We start from the raw sequence: 16,768 nt of genomic DNA, 5'->3' as shown, positions 1-16,768 counted from the left end.
TCATTTAATTAACTTCAAGTGTGTGCAATGTCTGGGGATTAATTGCTGACAACACACTTCTCGATTCCAGCTCTGTTCAATTTAAAGGTAATAGAGAAACTGTGCCTGCTCGTTAGTAGCATGCACTGTATAACTGTAATGTGACATGAATACTCACTGATGAATTCAGAAGTCGCTCTCATGACGCTTGAGATTTAAATTTTAAAGGTTTTTCCATTACAAAGTCAGTGTCTCATATTACTGAAAAGAAAGCAAAAATGATCAACTGTTAGCAACTGTCTCAAAATATGTTTCAGAATGTCTAAATGCTATCACTTGCCTTTAACTATATTCACTTCACCAGAATGAAGTGAACTTCTTTCCAAGGCCAGACAGAGCTAGATATAAAAAGAAAACCAAAATCAATTCATAATTACAAAATGGTTTTAATGCATATCAATTAGTTTTTTGCAACTTTGGTCATCATGGTCCTACCATCCCCTAGTTTCCCAGCCTGCTCTGCTGCCCCTCCTTGCAGTATTTTAGTAAGGACATTTTCTCCCTCGGCTGGGGCCTGTCCTGCTGCAGCACTGCCGATACCTCCCGGTTTACTGCCAATGCCGACTGGAGCAGCTTTGGAGCCTAATAATAATAATAATAATAATAACGTATTAGTCTTATATATCGCTTTCCAAACACTCGAAGTTGCTTTAGGATTTTGTGCATTATTTAGTCACACTCTATGCAAAACATTACATCAGTTCATAAAAAAAAAAAGCTTGATAACAGACTGAGACAAAACTTACCAATGCCTGTTAGAGGAGGTGTAGCTATCTTGGTTGGCTGTGGAGCTGGTGGGCCCGTCATGGCTTTAGCTCCTATTCCGCTTGGGGGGGGAGTAGGATCCATTTTTGTCTAAAATTGATTTAAAAAGGTGACAAGTTTATTACTTAACTTTCATATTTGTGTTTTCCTAGTTCCTTTATATTTTTATTACATGCATGGGTGTGAAAACTACACATTCGTTTTGTGAGTTTTTGGTAGTTGTAAACTGCACAATTGTATATTAAACAATTATGGTAAATGGTCAAATGTTGGATTTTTATATAGCACTTTTCACCCTTCAACAGACTCACTTTACATCAAGTAACCACTCACTCATTCACACACACATTCACGCACCAGAGTACGCAGACATGAGGGGTGAGGTGAGCTAAGTGTCTTGCTCAAAGACAAAATGACAGCACTCATCTATGGGAGCTGGAATCACACTCAGTGTGGATCTGACCACTCTTCCAGTGATATTTATATTGAGAGCAGGTTTTAAACCACCAACCTTCTGATCAGTGGATGAACACTACCAACTGAGCTACTGTTGGGACTATTATTTTTATTATACCAGTGGCTGTGCCAATAAAACTCCTACTATGCTTAATATTACTTAACATTGCATTTATTAAGAGTCATATTTAGTCATATTTATTCTTACCGCAGTGGGAACTGGTGGGCCTGTTGCTGACCCAATGCCAGGTTGCCTCCCTTGTGCTGAGGCTGATGCAGGTTTGGGTTGTTGTGCTCCGCCTGTTCCTGCAGTGGCTGTTGTCTGTCCCTGCTGCATTGGAGGCTGCTGCTGTTGCTGCTGTTGAGCACTCTGCTGTGGCGGCTGTGTGCTATCTGTTGATTCAGATCCAGGATGTCTTCCGGCCTGTGCTCCAGCCCGCTGTTGACCTGGAGCTGTCTGCTGCTGTGGATGCTGATCTTTGGGCCCTGGTGCATTGGGGTCTTGTCTCCTGGATGGTGGGCGGTCTCCTTGTGTTCTTTGTCCCCTTCCATGGTGGTGTCCTGTGGGTGAATCTCGTGAAAAGTCGCCTGAGTTTCGTGGGCTTCCTGTGGACGTACGAGAATCTGGGTGGGCCCTCCTCTGCACCCCTGAAGAGGTCCGGGCATCAGAGCGGGCAGATGGATCTTTGGAGTGTGTCCGGGAAGAACGAGATGTCCTGGGATCCTCAGAAGAGTGGCGGGATGAGCTGTGTCTCCCAGAGCTGCTGCCGTGGTGACGATGTTCCCGTGACGACGTGTGGCGCTGCTGGTTGTATTCATCTGGACCATACTCCTCAGAGGGCTCATCGTAATCATGGTAGGTGTGCTTACTGCGTCTACCTGTGGATGAATGTCCGCTACTGCCATGATGTTTTGAGCGTGCTTCTCGTGGTTTCTCAAACCAGTCCGTCTCCTCTTGGCCCAAATGATAGGCTTTTAAACCAAACAAATATTAACAGTCAATTTTTTATCTGGGGCACGAATAGCATGCAGATTGAAAGCATGCAAATAGGAAACCATGCAGATTGTAGAGACATGTACATGATGTGCTACAAGAACAGTGACATTACTTTACACAGCATGAAAAACAGTTAAAAGAAGAAACAAAAACAAGACAAAAAAACAACAATTCTCAGACAATGAGTAGGTGATAGAAAGAAATAGCCATGCTTCTTAGTACTGCAGATTTGGCATGCAGTCTTGTCACAGATGGTGTGAGGTAGAATAAAGGATTTAGCACCAGTTACCTTCACTGTCAGAAACTGCACAGTGCATGTCATCTACAAGGTAAGGATCATCAGGTTTATAGACATGACTTCTGGGAAGATCCTTTTTGTGATGGTCTTGAACATCCGGCAGTGAATGACTTGAGCCGTACTGGTTCCTGGCGTCATAGGCATCAGCTGCAGCAGAGCTCCTGCCGATACCAACAGGTTTTCCTACAGGACTAAGAGGACTTTCCTCTTCTGAATTTTGGTTACGCATTGGAGGTCTTCCACTACGACTGCTTCTTTGAGAGCGCTCCATTGCATCTCTTTCATAGGATTTGCTTCTGTGGCCTGTGCTATCTCTAGATGAAATCTTGTCCATACCATATCCAGTTGACCTTGATCTTCCGGCAGTGTACATGTGATCCTCCTCCTCCAGTCCCTCTCGACTTGTCCCATAGTATTTCTGCTGATCATAGGAATGCCTTTTCCCGTAAGTACCATCTTCCTGCCCTTTCTTGGACCTGGTTACTACTGTACAGCTGCCTCCTGTTGATGTCGTCATTGTGTAGGAGGCCAGATCAGATTCAACATCTCGTGCTTCTTCTATAGGGGAAAATTTTGATATCTTCTGCTCCATTCCTTGTTTTCTGTGCTTACTTCTTTTAGAAGATACTCCAGGGGTGAGATTTTTAGGTGAAGTTTTTATGGCTTCCAGAGCACTTCTCGTTCCATGTTTAGTATAGTCATCGTAGTAATAGGAGGAGCTCCCACTCACTGTTGTACTGGTGCGACTGTCAGCAGTACTCTGGTAACCAGCTGTTGGTCTACCATAAGCATCCAAAGTCTCCTCTTCTGGCCTTCCATAAGCAGAACCATGCACAGGACCATTCTCATTACGATAACGTACACCTGCAGGATGTCCAAGTGCATCAGCAGTTTGTCCAGTATTGTCTTTTGTCAATTCACTTATGTCATCTATCATAACATAGTTTCTAGGGATATTCTGCTCCAGGTTGGCAGTGTACATCCCATCTGTGCCATATGTGTTTATTGGATTTTCATTGGAGTGAACCAAACCAGGCTCAGGTGGGCGGTATTGTCCATAAGCATTGCTGTACATAGAGCCATAGCTGGTGTCTGGAGCAGATGTGGCCACTGACACTGCAGGGTTACTGATCACTTCATAATTCGTGGGGTGTTTTTGCTCTAGATCTGCCAAAGATGTTTGCCTGGGTCTTTGGTGAACAGTAAGGATATCAGCTTGTTGTTGGTAAGGGTGTCCAGGTTGGAAGGAACTACTTGGATAAGGAAGGCTTTGACCAGGTATGGGTTGACCAGAAGAATGGAAGCCCTGGTGGCTATGTTGCTGCATCCCAAGATCTGTCTGATAGGAAGACTGGCCATAGGCACGGGAGGAATAACTTGCCTGATTTGGGTACAGTGGTCCAGTTGGGGGATGGGGCTGAAATGTTCCAGGTTGAGGAGCTGAGGTTGGATAAGGAGTTTGGAATCCATAGGCAGAGACTGGTGCTTGAACCGATGACTGACTTTGAGAATAGGGGTAAGACATGTAAGAAGTTGAGGGATACTGAGAAGTTGCATTGGGGTCATTGGTAAACTGGCTGAGTGGTGCAGTACTGGGTCTACTCAAAAGACCATTAGCATCAAAAGTTCCTGCTGCCATCCTTAGGTTATTGAGCTCACTGTCTGACATGTAGTCTCGAGCATCACCCATACATCGCAGGTAAGCCAACTCTCTTCTTTCCCTTTCCTTTACCATTGTTTCTTTGCGCTGGGTTATGCCCATCTCCAAACAACGAAGCTTAGCATCAATTTCTTTTTCTTCTTCCTCCAACTCGGCCTGTTGCTTACGAAGCTTTGATGACTCTTGTTCTACTGCTTTGAGCTCGTTAAGTAGCCCAGCTTTAGTGACCCCTGGGCAGGAGCGTGGCATGACTCTCTGGGACATGGCAGGGGAGCTATACATTTGTGCTGGAGTGACAATAGGCAGTGGAGTCTCCTCTGGAGGGGGGCTGGGAAGTGTTCTTTTCACTTTCCTCATCAGAGAGTTCTGCTGCTGCTGCAGGGAGGCCATCTGTCAAGAAAGTCACAGACAATGTGGATCATGTAAATTGAGAAACTCAGTTGTTAGTGCACAAACTATCAGTTTATTTACTTCACTTAGAAGGAATGATCGATAATGAAGCAATAATACAGACCCAGATTTACACTGGGGCAAAAAAGTATTTAGTCAGCCACAAACTGTGCATGTTCTCCCACTTAAAAAGATAAGAGAGGCCTGCAATTTTTATCATAGGTACACTTCAACTATGAGAGACAGAATGAGGGGAAAGAATCTAGGAGTAAGATTTTCAATGAATTAACTGGTAAATTCCTCTGTCAAATAAGTATTTGGTCACCTACGAACAAGCAAGATTTCTGGCTCTCACAGACCTGTAATTTCTTCTTTAAGAGGCTCCTCTGTCCTTCACTCATTATCTGTATTAATGGCACCTGTTTGAACTCGTTATCAGTATAAAAGACACCTGTCCACAACCTCCAACAGACTCCAAACTCCATCTGGTAAAGACCAGAGAGCTGTCAAAGGACACCAGAAACAAAATTGTAGACCTGCACCAGGCTGGGAATACTGACTCTGCAATAGGTAAGGCACCTTGGTGTGAAGAAATCAACTGCAGGAGCAATTATTAGAAAATGGAAGGCATACACGACCAGTGATAATCTCCCTTGACCTGGGGCTCCACACAAGATATCACCCCGTGGGGTCAAGATGATCACAAGAATCATGAGCAAAAATCTCAGAACCGCACGGGGGGACCTAGTGAATGACCTGTAGAGAGCTGAGACCAAAGTAACAAAGGCTACCATCAGTAACACACTACGTCGCCAGGGACTCAAATCCTGCAGTGCCATATGTGTCTCCCCGCTTAAGCCAGTACATGTCCAGGCCCATCTGACGTTTGCTAGAGACCAGTTGGATGATCCAGAAGAGGATTGGGAGAATGTCATATGGTCAGATCAAACCAAAATAGGACTTTTTGGTAAAAACTCAACTTGTTGTGTGAGGAAGCAAAAGAATGCTGAGTTGCATCCAAAGAACACCGTACCTATTATGAAGCATGAGGGTGGAAACATCATGCTTTGGGGTTATTTTTCTTCAAAGGAACCAGGACAACTGATCTGTGTAAAAGAGAGAATGAATGGGGCCCTGTATCATGATAGTTTGAGTGAAAACCTCCTTCCATCAGCAAGGGCAGTGAAGATGAAACATGGCTGGGTCAAGACAATGATCCCAAACACACCGCCTGAAGAAGGGGTGACTTCGTAAGAAGCATTTTAAGATTCTGGAGTGGCCTAGTCAGTCTCCAGATCTCAGCCTCATAGAAAATCTCTGCTCACTGCTTTAGAAGATACCTGCATGGACGAATAGGCCAAACTACCAGCAAAACTGTGCGAAAACCTTGTAGAAACTTACAGAAAATGTTTGACCTCTGTCATTGCCAACAAAGATTATATAACAAAGTACTGAGATGAACTTTTATTATTGACCAAATATTTTCCACCATAATTTGTAAATAAATTCTTTAAAAATCAATAAAATGTGATTTTCTGGATTTTTTTCTCCTTTTGTCTCTCATAGTTGAAGGGAACCTATGATGAAAATTACAGGCCTCTCTCATCTTTGTAGGTAGGAGAACTTGCACAATTGGTTGACTAAATACTTGCCCCACTGTACATGTACAAAAACACAGTGCTCAGAAGCATAGTTTACTGGAAATGTTGTGAAATCATATATATGTATGTGTGTGTATGTGTATGCTCTTTAGCTTCCTGCATAGTCTTTAGTAGTTAAATATATGTAAATGCAGTTAAATAAGTGTAGCTTAAAATTTCATAGACATAATGTATTATTCACTGTAATTTGAGTGGTTAATGTAGTTAGTCTCAGTTCTTACCTGACTGTTGGACAGTGCTTGTTGATGGTAGGGAGAAAACCTGTTCTTGGCTGGATCCTCTGATGTGGGGCTGAGAGGTTTGGGATCTGACATGGAGCGCTGTACACTTTTGATGGGTCTTGGGAGTGACTGATGACGCTGAGGCGATTCAACTGTGAAAGCTTTTTGCTGAGGAGTGACGTGGGCCTTGTTGAGTTTCTCCTGTGATGCAAATGTGGTCTCCAACATGCGGTGGGGAGACAGGGGAGACACTGGGGAGTATAGAACCTGGGGAGACTTAGGGGGCTGACGAGAATCATGCTGCTGGTAGCTGATGTCCAGAGGGTCTGGTTTTCTTCTCTCAAAAGTTGCTACCCCTTGGAGTCTTGGGGAGGCTGTATCTGCTGTGTTTGCTCCAACTATGTGCAGGCTTGTGGAGTAAGGACTAATGGTTGTAGGCACACTGAGCTGAGGTGCAACTACACCCTGGGACTGTGACTCTGGCTCTGTTTGGCAGGCCAAACTCTCTCCTTTGTGTGTTCTCTCAGGGGCAGCTATATAATGTAAAAGGTCGACTTTTGAAGTTTCTGCCATTGTAATATGTATTGCAGGAGAAACCCTGCCAAGCTGATCTGCTTCAGTTTGACATGAGGAATCATTTGTGGTCTGAATAGCTATACTAGAAGATACAGATACAGATTTACTTTCCCCACTAGATTCAGAGTGCTTTGATGGTCGTGATCGCCTTCGCCTTACTGGTTGTTGGTCCCACTCTCCCTGGTCCTCTTCATCTGTTTGCACACTGCAGTCTGCAATGCGCCTCGTTCGTCTGCGCCGGTTCATAAATCTGTCTTCTCCCTCTTCATCATCTGTTTGTACACAACTGTCAGTAATTTTCTTCACAGAGTCGTCTTCTGTACCATCCCTAAGTCGAGGCATAGAATTTTGTTTTCTCATCATCTTTGGATCAACTTGCTTGTCAGTGCTTCTTAATGACATTTCAGATGCAGAACTTTGAATTGGCCGACCAGCAACCACAGCTTGCACCACCTGTCCATCTTGCCAAAACTGAACGCTCTGACCTTCTTGTTGAATAACTCTCCCAGTGTGGTCACAGATAATGAATCCATGAGGTGCCCCTCCAACTACTCCTTGCAGGGCCCCCTGTGCTGATGTGGCAGCAGCAGCAGCAGCTGCAGAGGCTGCAGCTGCCTCTGCTGCAGCAGCGGCAGCAGCGGCCTCCACAGCAGCCGTCTTCTGCCTCTTCTGCTCCTCCAGCTGCTGCTGGAGCTGCTGTTGCAAAGACTGGATCTGTTCCAGCTGCATACGTTGCTGTGCCAGTTGTTCTCTTTGCATAATGAGCTGTGTTTCACGCTCTGCTTGCTGTTGCTGCAGTACCTGCTGTTTGATTGTTTGAAGTTCTTGAATTTCACGCTGAACAATTAACTGTTCTTTTTCTCTGTGCCTCTGAAGCTCCATGCGGTCTCTTTCAAGCTCTTCTTGTAACCGCAGCTGGCGTAATTTCTCCAATTCAACACGTTCTCGCTCTAGCTGCAATATATGTTCTTGCTGTTGACTCATTTTCTCATCTTCTTTACCTTTGGGTATTTCAGCAGGAGGAGAAAGTTTACTTGCTGGAGTCCCAGTTGCTGCAGTTTGTGCTTGCCCCGGTTGTTGACTAGTAACTGGAACTAGAGACTGGGTTAAAGATAATGGTTCTGTTTGCACTGGTTGGATGGAAGCAAGCTGGCCCTGAGCTAGAGGAAGAGCTGCAGGAGAGGGAAGATGAGTTCCCTGTTGATCTGCTGGAGCCGGGAGAGCAGGTAATGAAACTCTGTGTACTCCTCCATGGGCTACAGGTGGAGTAGGTGCAGCTGTTGCATTTGTTTGGGCAGTGTCTGGTGCTGATGGTTTTCCAAGGTACATAGGTGTTTCTTGGGGCATGGGACCGGTAATGGCTGCTGGAGTAGCTGATGATGGATACTGATTATAATATTGTCCTTGTGTAGGATGAGGCATTCTAGGAGTTACTTGGGGTAACCTTGTGAGGCTAGCCAGCGGTACTGCTGTTACACCTGCAGGGTATGGCCGGTATATTCCTGCAGACATGGGACGGATGACAGGAGCTGGTTGAGTGGTAATAGGCAATGTAGAGGCTATAGGGGTGTTAATAGTGGAATATATCATGCCATCACCCCCTCTTACAGCTGCCGGGTACATTGCACGTAGACTTGCTTGTCTAGCATTAATCAAATTTGTTAGGGCTTGGCTATTTGGTGTTGGTCTTCCGTCTGGCCCATATAATAGACTGGCTCTTATGGATGCTAAACTCTGCTGAAGATTTAGTCTTCCCAAGGAACCACCTCTTCCTGCTCCATATGGGACCAGTTCAGTGCTATGTCTGTATCTCCCCATGTGGTCTGCTGTGTTAAGTGCGGCACACATGCGGCTGATCTCCCTTGCTGTAGTAGCACTATACTGTGCAAGATTTGAGTCCTGGGACCCAGAGAGGTTTTGTGCACTATAGTTATAATCAGAACTGATATTAGATAAGGAGCCGTATCGCCGAAGTGGTAGAGATGAGGTTGAGTAATCTTGACGCAAGTCTGTGTATGAGCCATATTGTGCTCCCATGCCGAGATATCCTCCATCATAAGCCTGAGTCATGCCTGTTAGATCAACAGCTGCCCCTGCCTGCACCCTGCCCTGATATTGACTGCCATCCGTCATTGAAGGTAAGTTGGTATCAGACATAGATGGTTGAATTCTTCCCACAGCAAGTACAGGAGTCTGGTATGCTTTGTGTTCTTCTGTCATTCCTTTAGAAACTTGCTGTTGTTGCTGGCCTGCGCCTAAATGTGGAGGTGACGGATTAGGGGCTTGGTTAGCTTCAGTGGCTGTGTTCAGTGTATCTGCTGTGTTTTGCCCAAATGCCCCAGAGCAGGAGCCAGCAAATGGTAACTTGTAAACAACATCACAACAAGCTGCTTGGTTTTCTGGTTTTAGCTGCCCAGTGAGATCCAAGACCTGGGGAGGGGGCTCTTCTTGCTTTACAAGTTGAGTAACCGTGGTACTTTGTGATGCACTGCTATCATCAAGTTGTACCATCATAACATGAGGTTTTCCGGTGGATAGGTTAATTGCTGTTGGCTTGTTTTTCAGTTCTAAGGCAACTCCACCGTAGATATCTTGGGGAGCTGTGGTCACAGCTCCAGACACTGACTGTGGGACTGTTGGTCTAGTTATGGCACTTGCTGTCACTACAGGTTGAGCACTACTTGTTTGACTCACTACAAGCTCTTTCTTCATAATCACCGGTGATACTTGATTTGCTAAATTGTACCGAGCAAAGGAAGCTTGCTGCTGGTGTTGCTGAAGCTGCTGTTCCAGAAGTTGTTGCTGTTGAAGAAGTTTTTGTTGTTGTAATTGTAACTGCTGTTGTTGTAGACCCAAATTTTCAAGGCAAGCATCGATTTTGGGAATAGACGGGTCAGTGACTGAGGGTTTACTTTGAGTCAAACACACAGCTGAACCAACACCTTGCCCCAAGTCAACACGATTTTGCAAAGGATCTCCATATATAACTGGTGTCTTCGATGGGGACATGAACACAACACTGGCCACCGTTACACTAACTGTTGTAGGTGTAGATACGGAAACATGTGGCTGTTCCTGTGCGTTCAGATTCATAATAAGAGGTTGTACAGCAGTATGTCTACCAGAAGGCGGCTCCACTCCTCCAGTGTATCGCCTTGTGTCAGAGGCTAAAGATGTCAAGTCCATTCCCTGATCTGTCATTATGATAGGAGCAGACCGCACTGGGGCTCTCAGATCCACCACATTTGAACTTGATGAGCATACAACATTTGAGATTTTTTCCACTGAAGTTGATTCACGTGCATTTATAGTGCTAATACCAACATTTACTGAATGTTTAGGAGAGCTTGTGGGTGGGGCATGAGTGCTATACAAGGTTTTATAGTTGGCTTGTGTAGGGGAAGACAATGGAGAAGTGGAAGAATTTACTGTCTGTGGCCTGGCAGAGCTAGTTGTTTCAGAAGCCAGTGTTATGACCATTACTGAAGACTCCTGAGAGGACTGCTGGCGGGCAAGCCTTGGTGACATTGCTCTTTGAGGTGACTGCGTTGCTGTAGTTGAAGGACCAACAGGCACAGAGGGCAGCTGTCTGCCGCTTGAAGGTCGGACTGATGGTGCATGTGTTGGGCTTTGGGCAGGGGAGGTAGTGGGCGATACAGGAGGACTGGGGCCTTTGAATAATGAGAAGACTTTGGAGGTGATGGAAGATGAGGCAGGTTCTGGTGTTGTTTGTGCTGCCTTTTGGGGACCACTTTGTCTTGAAGTGGCAGGTTGAGCTTTTGTTGTGGACGCTCCAACAACACCTTCGATTTTGGCACTTTGAGTCATCATCCGGTTTTGAGTTTCCTTTGACAGATGTGCAGCTTGGATTCTAGGATCTGTAGAAGAGAATGAGACTGGAGCAGCAATCTGTGTAGGACTGGAGCCTGGAGTTAACGCACCACCAGGTTCAAGAGTGGACCTGCTTTCATTGCCTTTCTGCTGAACCATTTGCCCTTGTTTTTGCATTAGCTGTGCTTTCCTCATCATCTCTTCATAGACCTCTTCTGCACTTTTAAGCGTTTTATCTGATGGTGACACTGCTGTCTTTTCCGTGGGTGAATAGAGTGTTGTTAAAGTGGGAAGGTTGTACTCATTGCCACATTTATACAACTTTCCAGCAATCACCTCAAAGCCCTCAGCCTCAGAGTCCATTGAAGGAGAGTATTCAGAACATGAAGATCTGTGAAGTTCTTCCATTTCAGCAGCTTGTCGTAACTCCTCTGTTGGTGATGCATCCTCAATTGGAGAAAGGTTACTGGGAGGAGTTTTGGATCTTTCCCTGCGTCTCTGTGCCCTCAGCTCCTCCTTGTCTCGTTTGGCTTTCCGAGCTGTACTTCTGATTCTTTGCTGTTCTAAATCTCTCATTTGTTCTTGTTCTCGGAGAAGTTCCTCCTCCTCCCGAAGCTCATCTTCTTCGGATGAGTCTTCAATAGTAGGGAGCAATGGACCATGAGAGCGGTGTCTTGCTTTTCTCTGCTGCTTTGCTTCCTCTAGTCTCGCTCTACGACTGGGACTACTGTCGCTGTCATCCTCCATAGATGATACAGATGTGGGGGAGGTTCCAGAGGTGTAGCTGGGTGTAGTGGCAGGAAGTGTGGATGAATAGTCCCCCTTAGACCTCTCCTCTGGCGAACCAGTCAGACTTTCCATTTCGAGCTCTGGCTCTCTTAAATCATGCTCAGTGCTAAGCTCAATATCACGGTTGTAACTGTTTGTATTATTGAGTTCAATTGTCTTAAATCTTCTGAGACCACCTTGAGCCATTAGACCATCTTCCTCTGTTCTAGTTTCTGCCGCCTTGGGGTCATCCTCAAAGCTGTTTGACTGGTGTGATAATCTTCGTCTCTCTTTACCCTGATCAGTGCTGCTTTTGTGAGTTTTTTTGGTTTTCTGCGTCCCATATTCTTCCATTTCATCTTCATCAGCACTCATCTCCATGATTTGCCTCCTCATGTATTCTTCATCTGTTAGGTCTTTGTGTGACTTCTTCTGTCTGACCGGTAACGGTGAGAGACCACTTTCACTGCTGTCTTCCACATAGTCGTGTCGAAGTTTGCAACTTAGATCATCCTCTGATTCATCTCTCGCTGCATCATCTTCAGGACTATAGTCTCCCACAGACAGTGAGTGGGGCCGGTTCTTCAGCTCAGGCTCCAGCAGAGGCTTCATAGAACTCTCCAGTTTGGTAATATCTGAGGGCACTGAAGCATTGAGTTTAATGCCTTCCTCCTGGATCTGGCCAGTGATCTCACCCAGGGAGCCAGAGATGCCATCGGAAGAGTAGCCGGTGTCACTCAGGCTCTGTGTACTTGATTTGGTATAGTCCTGAAAAGAAGAGAAACGGAAAATTGTGTTAGAAAAAAAAAAACATAGAACCAGTAATATCTGTTACTGCCAGTGATTCTCAACGTTTTCTCAAGATTTTTCAAACATTATTATGAAAGTCATCTACTTTTAGGTCGTTTTCACGTGTTAGTGCGCTCTGTGGACCAACCCCAGTGCACACTAGATTTAGTTCTGTATACTTTGTCCACATAAACTGCATATTATTCACCCTGAACATGCACCATGAACCACATAGTCAGTCCATCACTGAACTTATTTCTATGATAACGTGCTTCAAGCAGACAAAGCCCCGTGAAATCACACACACGCGCCCCTATACGAGCTGGTCTTTTCTTTCACATGTGGCTAAATGCACCATTAGGACTGTGTGCGGAGCAGCCTTTTGGAACAACACACAGACAGACCCGGGCTCACCTGCTCAAATAGACCCGGGCTCACCTGGTCAGATGGACCCGGGCTCACCTCCTCAGATAGACCCGGGTTTACCTGCTCAGACAGACCCGGGCTCACCTGATCAGATAGACCCGGGCTCACCTGGTCAGACAGACCCGGGCTCACCTGCTCAGACAGACCCGGGCTCACCTGCTCAGACAGACCCGGGCTCACCTGCTCAGACAGACCCGGGCTCACCTGCTCAGACGTGTCGCAGGAAGAGACGTTTCACTGATATTAAGTTGATCCAAATTGCCTTGTTGGACAAACATGTCAAACAGCAGCTCTGCAGCGGCCATTCATACAAATATACGTGATCAAAAATATTTTTTGCCCAATTCTAAACAATTTTACTTGCACCACAGACTGTGTGTGTTGTGTTCACGCCACACTCTCCTTGTACGAGAGAGCGAGTGGAGCCGCTCTGAGGCCACCTGTCTGAAGCACAATAAAGTGGACTTTTAATGTGATCCACAATGCGACTGTTGGGTTCACACTGATCCAACCCCACCACTCTTGGAGCAAATGCTCTTTTACATCGACCTAACTAGTGGCAGTGTGAAAACGACCTTAGTTGTCCCAGAAAAATTAAAACAAAAGAAAAAAAACAAACAAACATTTGAACAGGATTTTAGATACAGGAAAAATGAGAACCACTGATCCAAACCAGATAAATAATTAAACATATTAGCACAAAACTACTATCAAAGGTACACCACTTACATTACAACCACTTAAAAGCAAAATCAATCACATTACTTACTTGTCTGTAATAAATAGAATCAAAATATGCCTTTTATTTAACATAAGACTGAGTTTACCTTTAAGTGGTTTATACACAGAAATGGTTTGTAAAGTGAACACAACATTTAAAATATACCATTTGATTGCATGCATTCACCGTCATTTTCTTTGAACCATTTTTGAAATGTGATCATGCTATGAATGCTTCAAAAGTCATCATGTGGAGTCACATTGGACAGATGCTTGGTTGTAAAAACAAAAAGGTAAACAATATCTATGACAAACTGAAAAAAGTTTGTGAAGATAATGAGCAACTGATAATGGTTAAAAAATAATGATGTTGATGATTTGATGAGATGAAACAAAGGCTTGAGAGTTTGCACAAAATGTTTTTTTTGTTTGTTTTTTTTTAATAAAAAATACATTGAAGGACAAAAAAAAAAGATGAATTGACAGGTGACAAGTTGCCGGTCGCTCACTTGGTGTCTGGACATCTGTGTATCCTCATCAATCTTTGTGTCTTTAGGTGAAGTGACAGGTTCTGTCGCTGTCTTCTTTGGTGGAATCTTGACATCTTCTTTTGCAGGTTTAGAGCTGGTTTTAGTCATTTTCTCTTGGCCCTGGGTAGGTTTCCGTGTCTGATTGTTACCTGTGGTTTTGGACTGAGCAGGTATAGTTTTTGGGAGAGCTGGAGAAGTCTTCTGAGGTGCAGCCTTCCCAGAGCCAGGGGAAGCCTTTGCACCAGAGGGCTGAGGGGGGGCCTTAACTGGAGCTTTAGTGGCAGCTGGGCCTTTTACTTGAGAAGTGGGCTGAGCTTTAACTTGGCCTGGGGCCTTACTCTGAGCAGGCTGTGGAGTGCCCTTGCTCTGAGTAGGAGGCTGTGTTGTGCCCTTAGTCTGGGCAGGGGGCTGTGTTGTCGCCTTTGTCTGGGCGGGGGGCAGGGAAGAAGGTTTGGGTTGAGGAGAAGCTTTACTCTGAGGAGAGGGTTGGCTGGACCCCTTGGGTTGTGGGGCACTTACTTGATGACCCGGAGCTTTCTGTTGGTTAGGAGCTGTGGGCCTAAGCCCTGAGATCTGATTGGGGATTTGCTGTACAGGTGGATGTTGATTGGCTGGAGTAGGATGTCGTGGTGATCCCATCGGTTGAGGAACAGGTGCAGGAAGATCTCCCAAACTTCCTGAGAGGGCCCTCTGCGTCTGGCAGTTCAAGCATAGCCATTCTTTGTTCTGAAACACAAAGGAAAGACAGAGCATTATTAGAAAGGCCTATCAGACTGTCATGCATGTTATAAACCACGGATGTTATTTTTGAGCTCAGTAGCTTGGACAAAAGCAATGCAGAACCTTCCCAAGTGGGAGGTGGGAGGCAAAGCTAAAATTGACCACAATGAGATGAGAGGAAGGAAAAGGATGAGGAGGAGGAGGAGGAGGAGGAGGATGAAGAGTGAGAAAGGAGATTATAAACAGAAGTATTAAATATTTAACTGTAAAATAACAACATATCTGCATCATATTTATTCAACTTATTCTAACAAAGACAACCATGTAATCGTTTTATTTTGTCTCATCCGGACAGACATCTTTCTAACCATGTCCAAAATCTCAAAAAAGTATTCTCACGAGGGACAGTGAATTGTTGGGAGCCATTATGTTGCCAAACAGACAGACTTGCTTTGTTTTTATCTCTATCAAGTGCTTCACTGAGGAGCTATATATAAACAGGTGCAGCAGTCTCAGAAATGGCCATCTGTGCCGTTCTTTCAAATGGAGAAAAACTGTCACTAACCAGGACACTCTTCACCCTCCTCAAGACATGCTACTATTAAAGTGAATCACATGGGATATGGGATGGTAGATACTAAAAGGAAAATGCTTAGAATTATAGATCTGTTTATATTAACTAAAATAATAATTACCTTGAACTGGACCTGAGCATTTTTGTATTTTACCAATACCATTTCATACCTGAATGTGAAGAATATTCCTGGTAATAAATATATTATTTTTCTTTCTGGACTTTAACCAGACTTTGCATAATTAATTAGTATTTTTTGCATTTCCGTAGCTAGATGTAGCTAATAAGGAACTACATAAATGTCTCCAATACTAAATGAACATCTTTTTCTCCAGCTGTGTGCAGAGTGCTCCTGAATCAGCATAACTTCTCAGGGTGGGTGTTGGGAGGGAGTTATAGCAAATAATTCATGTAGAGTACTTAAGCTTGTACAGCAGCGTGCGGCAATTCTACCCTCACAATGTAGAGAGACTGTGGTCCATGTAAAAGAGGAGGCTCTCTGCACCTCTGGGCCATCTGCGTCCTTCTTTCACTACAGCAATGAATTTTGACCATATGATTTCATGATTTTTATTACATTTTGTCAACGTCATACCAGTCCTCACCTCAGCAACACATTAATCAAGCATATTTAATTCTGTACTTTTGAAGGATAGCAAACTAATGCTATAAAAGCTCAATAATGGTGATTAGCACTCTCGCCTCACAGCTTTCTCTGTGTTGTTTTGTTGTTTCTCCCCACTCATGTCTGTGTGGCTTTCCTCCAGGCATTCCAATTTCCCCCATTTACCCAAAACATGCGCAATGAGTAAAAACCTCCAGCTAAAGGAAGTTCTGACTAAGACTAGCTCAAATCTGGATATGAGTCCTTGTGCACTGAAGCTCCCACTTCTCCTGGCAGGTTGCTCCAGCAGCATTGAAGGATGGGTCAAATACAAAGGGGACAATAAAGGCCAACCATAACCTTATAAACCTTAACCTTATAAAGAGAGTTGCATACTGCTGTCAAAGTATTGGCTGTTTCTCCTCAAAGCTGACTGTGCTCAAACTTTAGCACCAGTGGACATAGAAGTTCAGTGGTTTATCTTGTTAGTAAATTGGTAACCCTATTAAACAGTAGGAGGTTAGCAGTCCCATAGGTGGAGAGAGCATTTGACCCCGATGGTTAGAAAAGACTTAAAAGTGATTTTTTTCATACTTGTGATCAAACTACGTTTTAATCTCAGTTTGAATCAACTCAGTTTTAATCTCAATACCACCTTAGCTCTAGTGTAGAATACTTTTTAATCCCTGTTACTATTTCAAGTAGTTAACAATTAATCACAGTTAATTAATCATGTGAGAAAT

At 44.5% G+C, this 16,768-nt stretch overlaps 1 protein-coding gene across 1 annotated transcript in view; it reads right to left on the bottom strand.

Annotated features, from left to right (window-relative positions):
* Window positions 1-336: 336 nt before the first annotated feature.
* Window positions 337-16,768, bottom strand: part of bsnb (bassoon (presynaptic cytomatrix protein) b) — a 55,051-nt gene continuing 38,619 nt past the window's right edge. The window contains exons 4-10 of the mRNA XM_055221738.1: window positions 14,108-14,853; window positions 6,488-12,434; window positions 2,547-4,605; window positions 1,469-2,232; window positions 786-894; window positions 475-621; window positions 337-377 (exon numbers count right to left, since the gene is read on the bottom strand). Coding sequence (XP_055077713.1) covers window positions 337-377; window positions 475-621; window positions 786-894; window positions 1,469-2,232; window positions 2,547-4,605; window positions 6,488-12,434; window positions 14,108-14,853 — 9,813 coding nt within the window. The remainder of the gene's footprint in view (window positions 378-474; window positions 622-785; window positions 895-1,468; window positions 2,233-2,546; window positions 4,606-6,487; window positions 12,435-14,107; window positions 14,854-16,768) is intronic.

Source organism: Periophthalmus magnuspinnatus, chromosome 5 (genome assembly GCF_009829125.3).
Source record: "Periophthalmus magnuspinnatus isolate fPerMag1 chromosome 5, fPerMag1.2.pri, whole genome shotgun sequence".
Lineage (NCBI taxonomy): Eukaryota > Metazoa > Chordata > Actinopteri > Gobiiformes > Gobiidae > Periophthalmus > Periophthalmus magnuspinnatus.
This window is presented reverse-complemented; position numbering and strand designations above follow the sequence as displayed.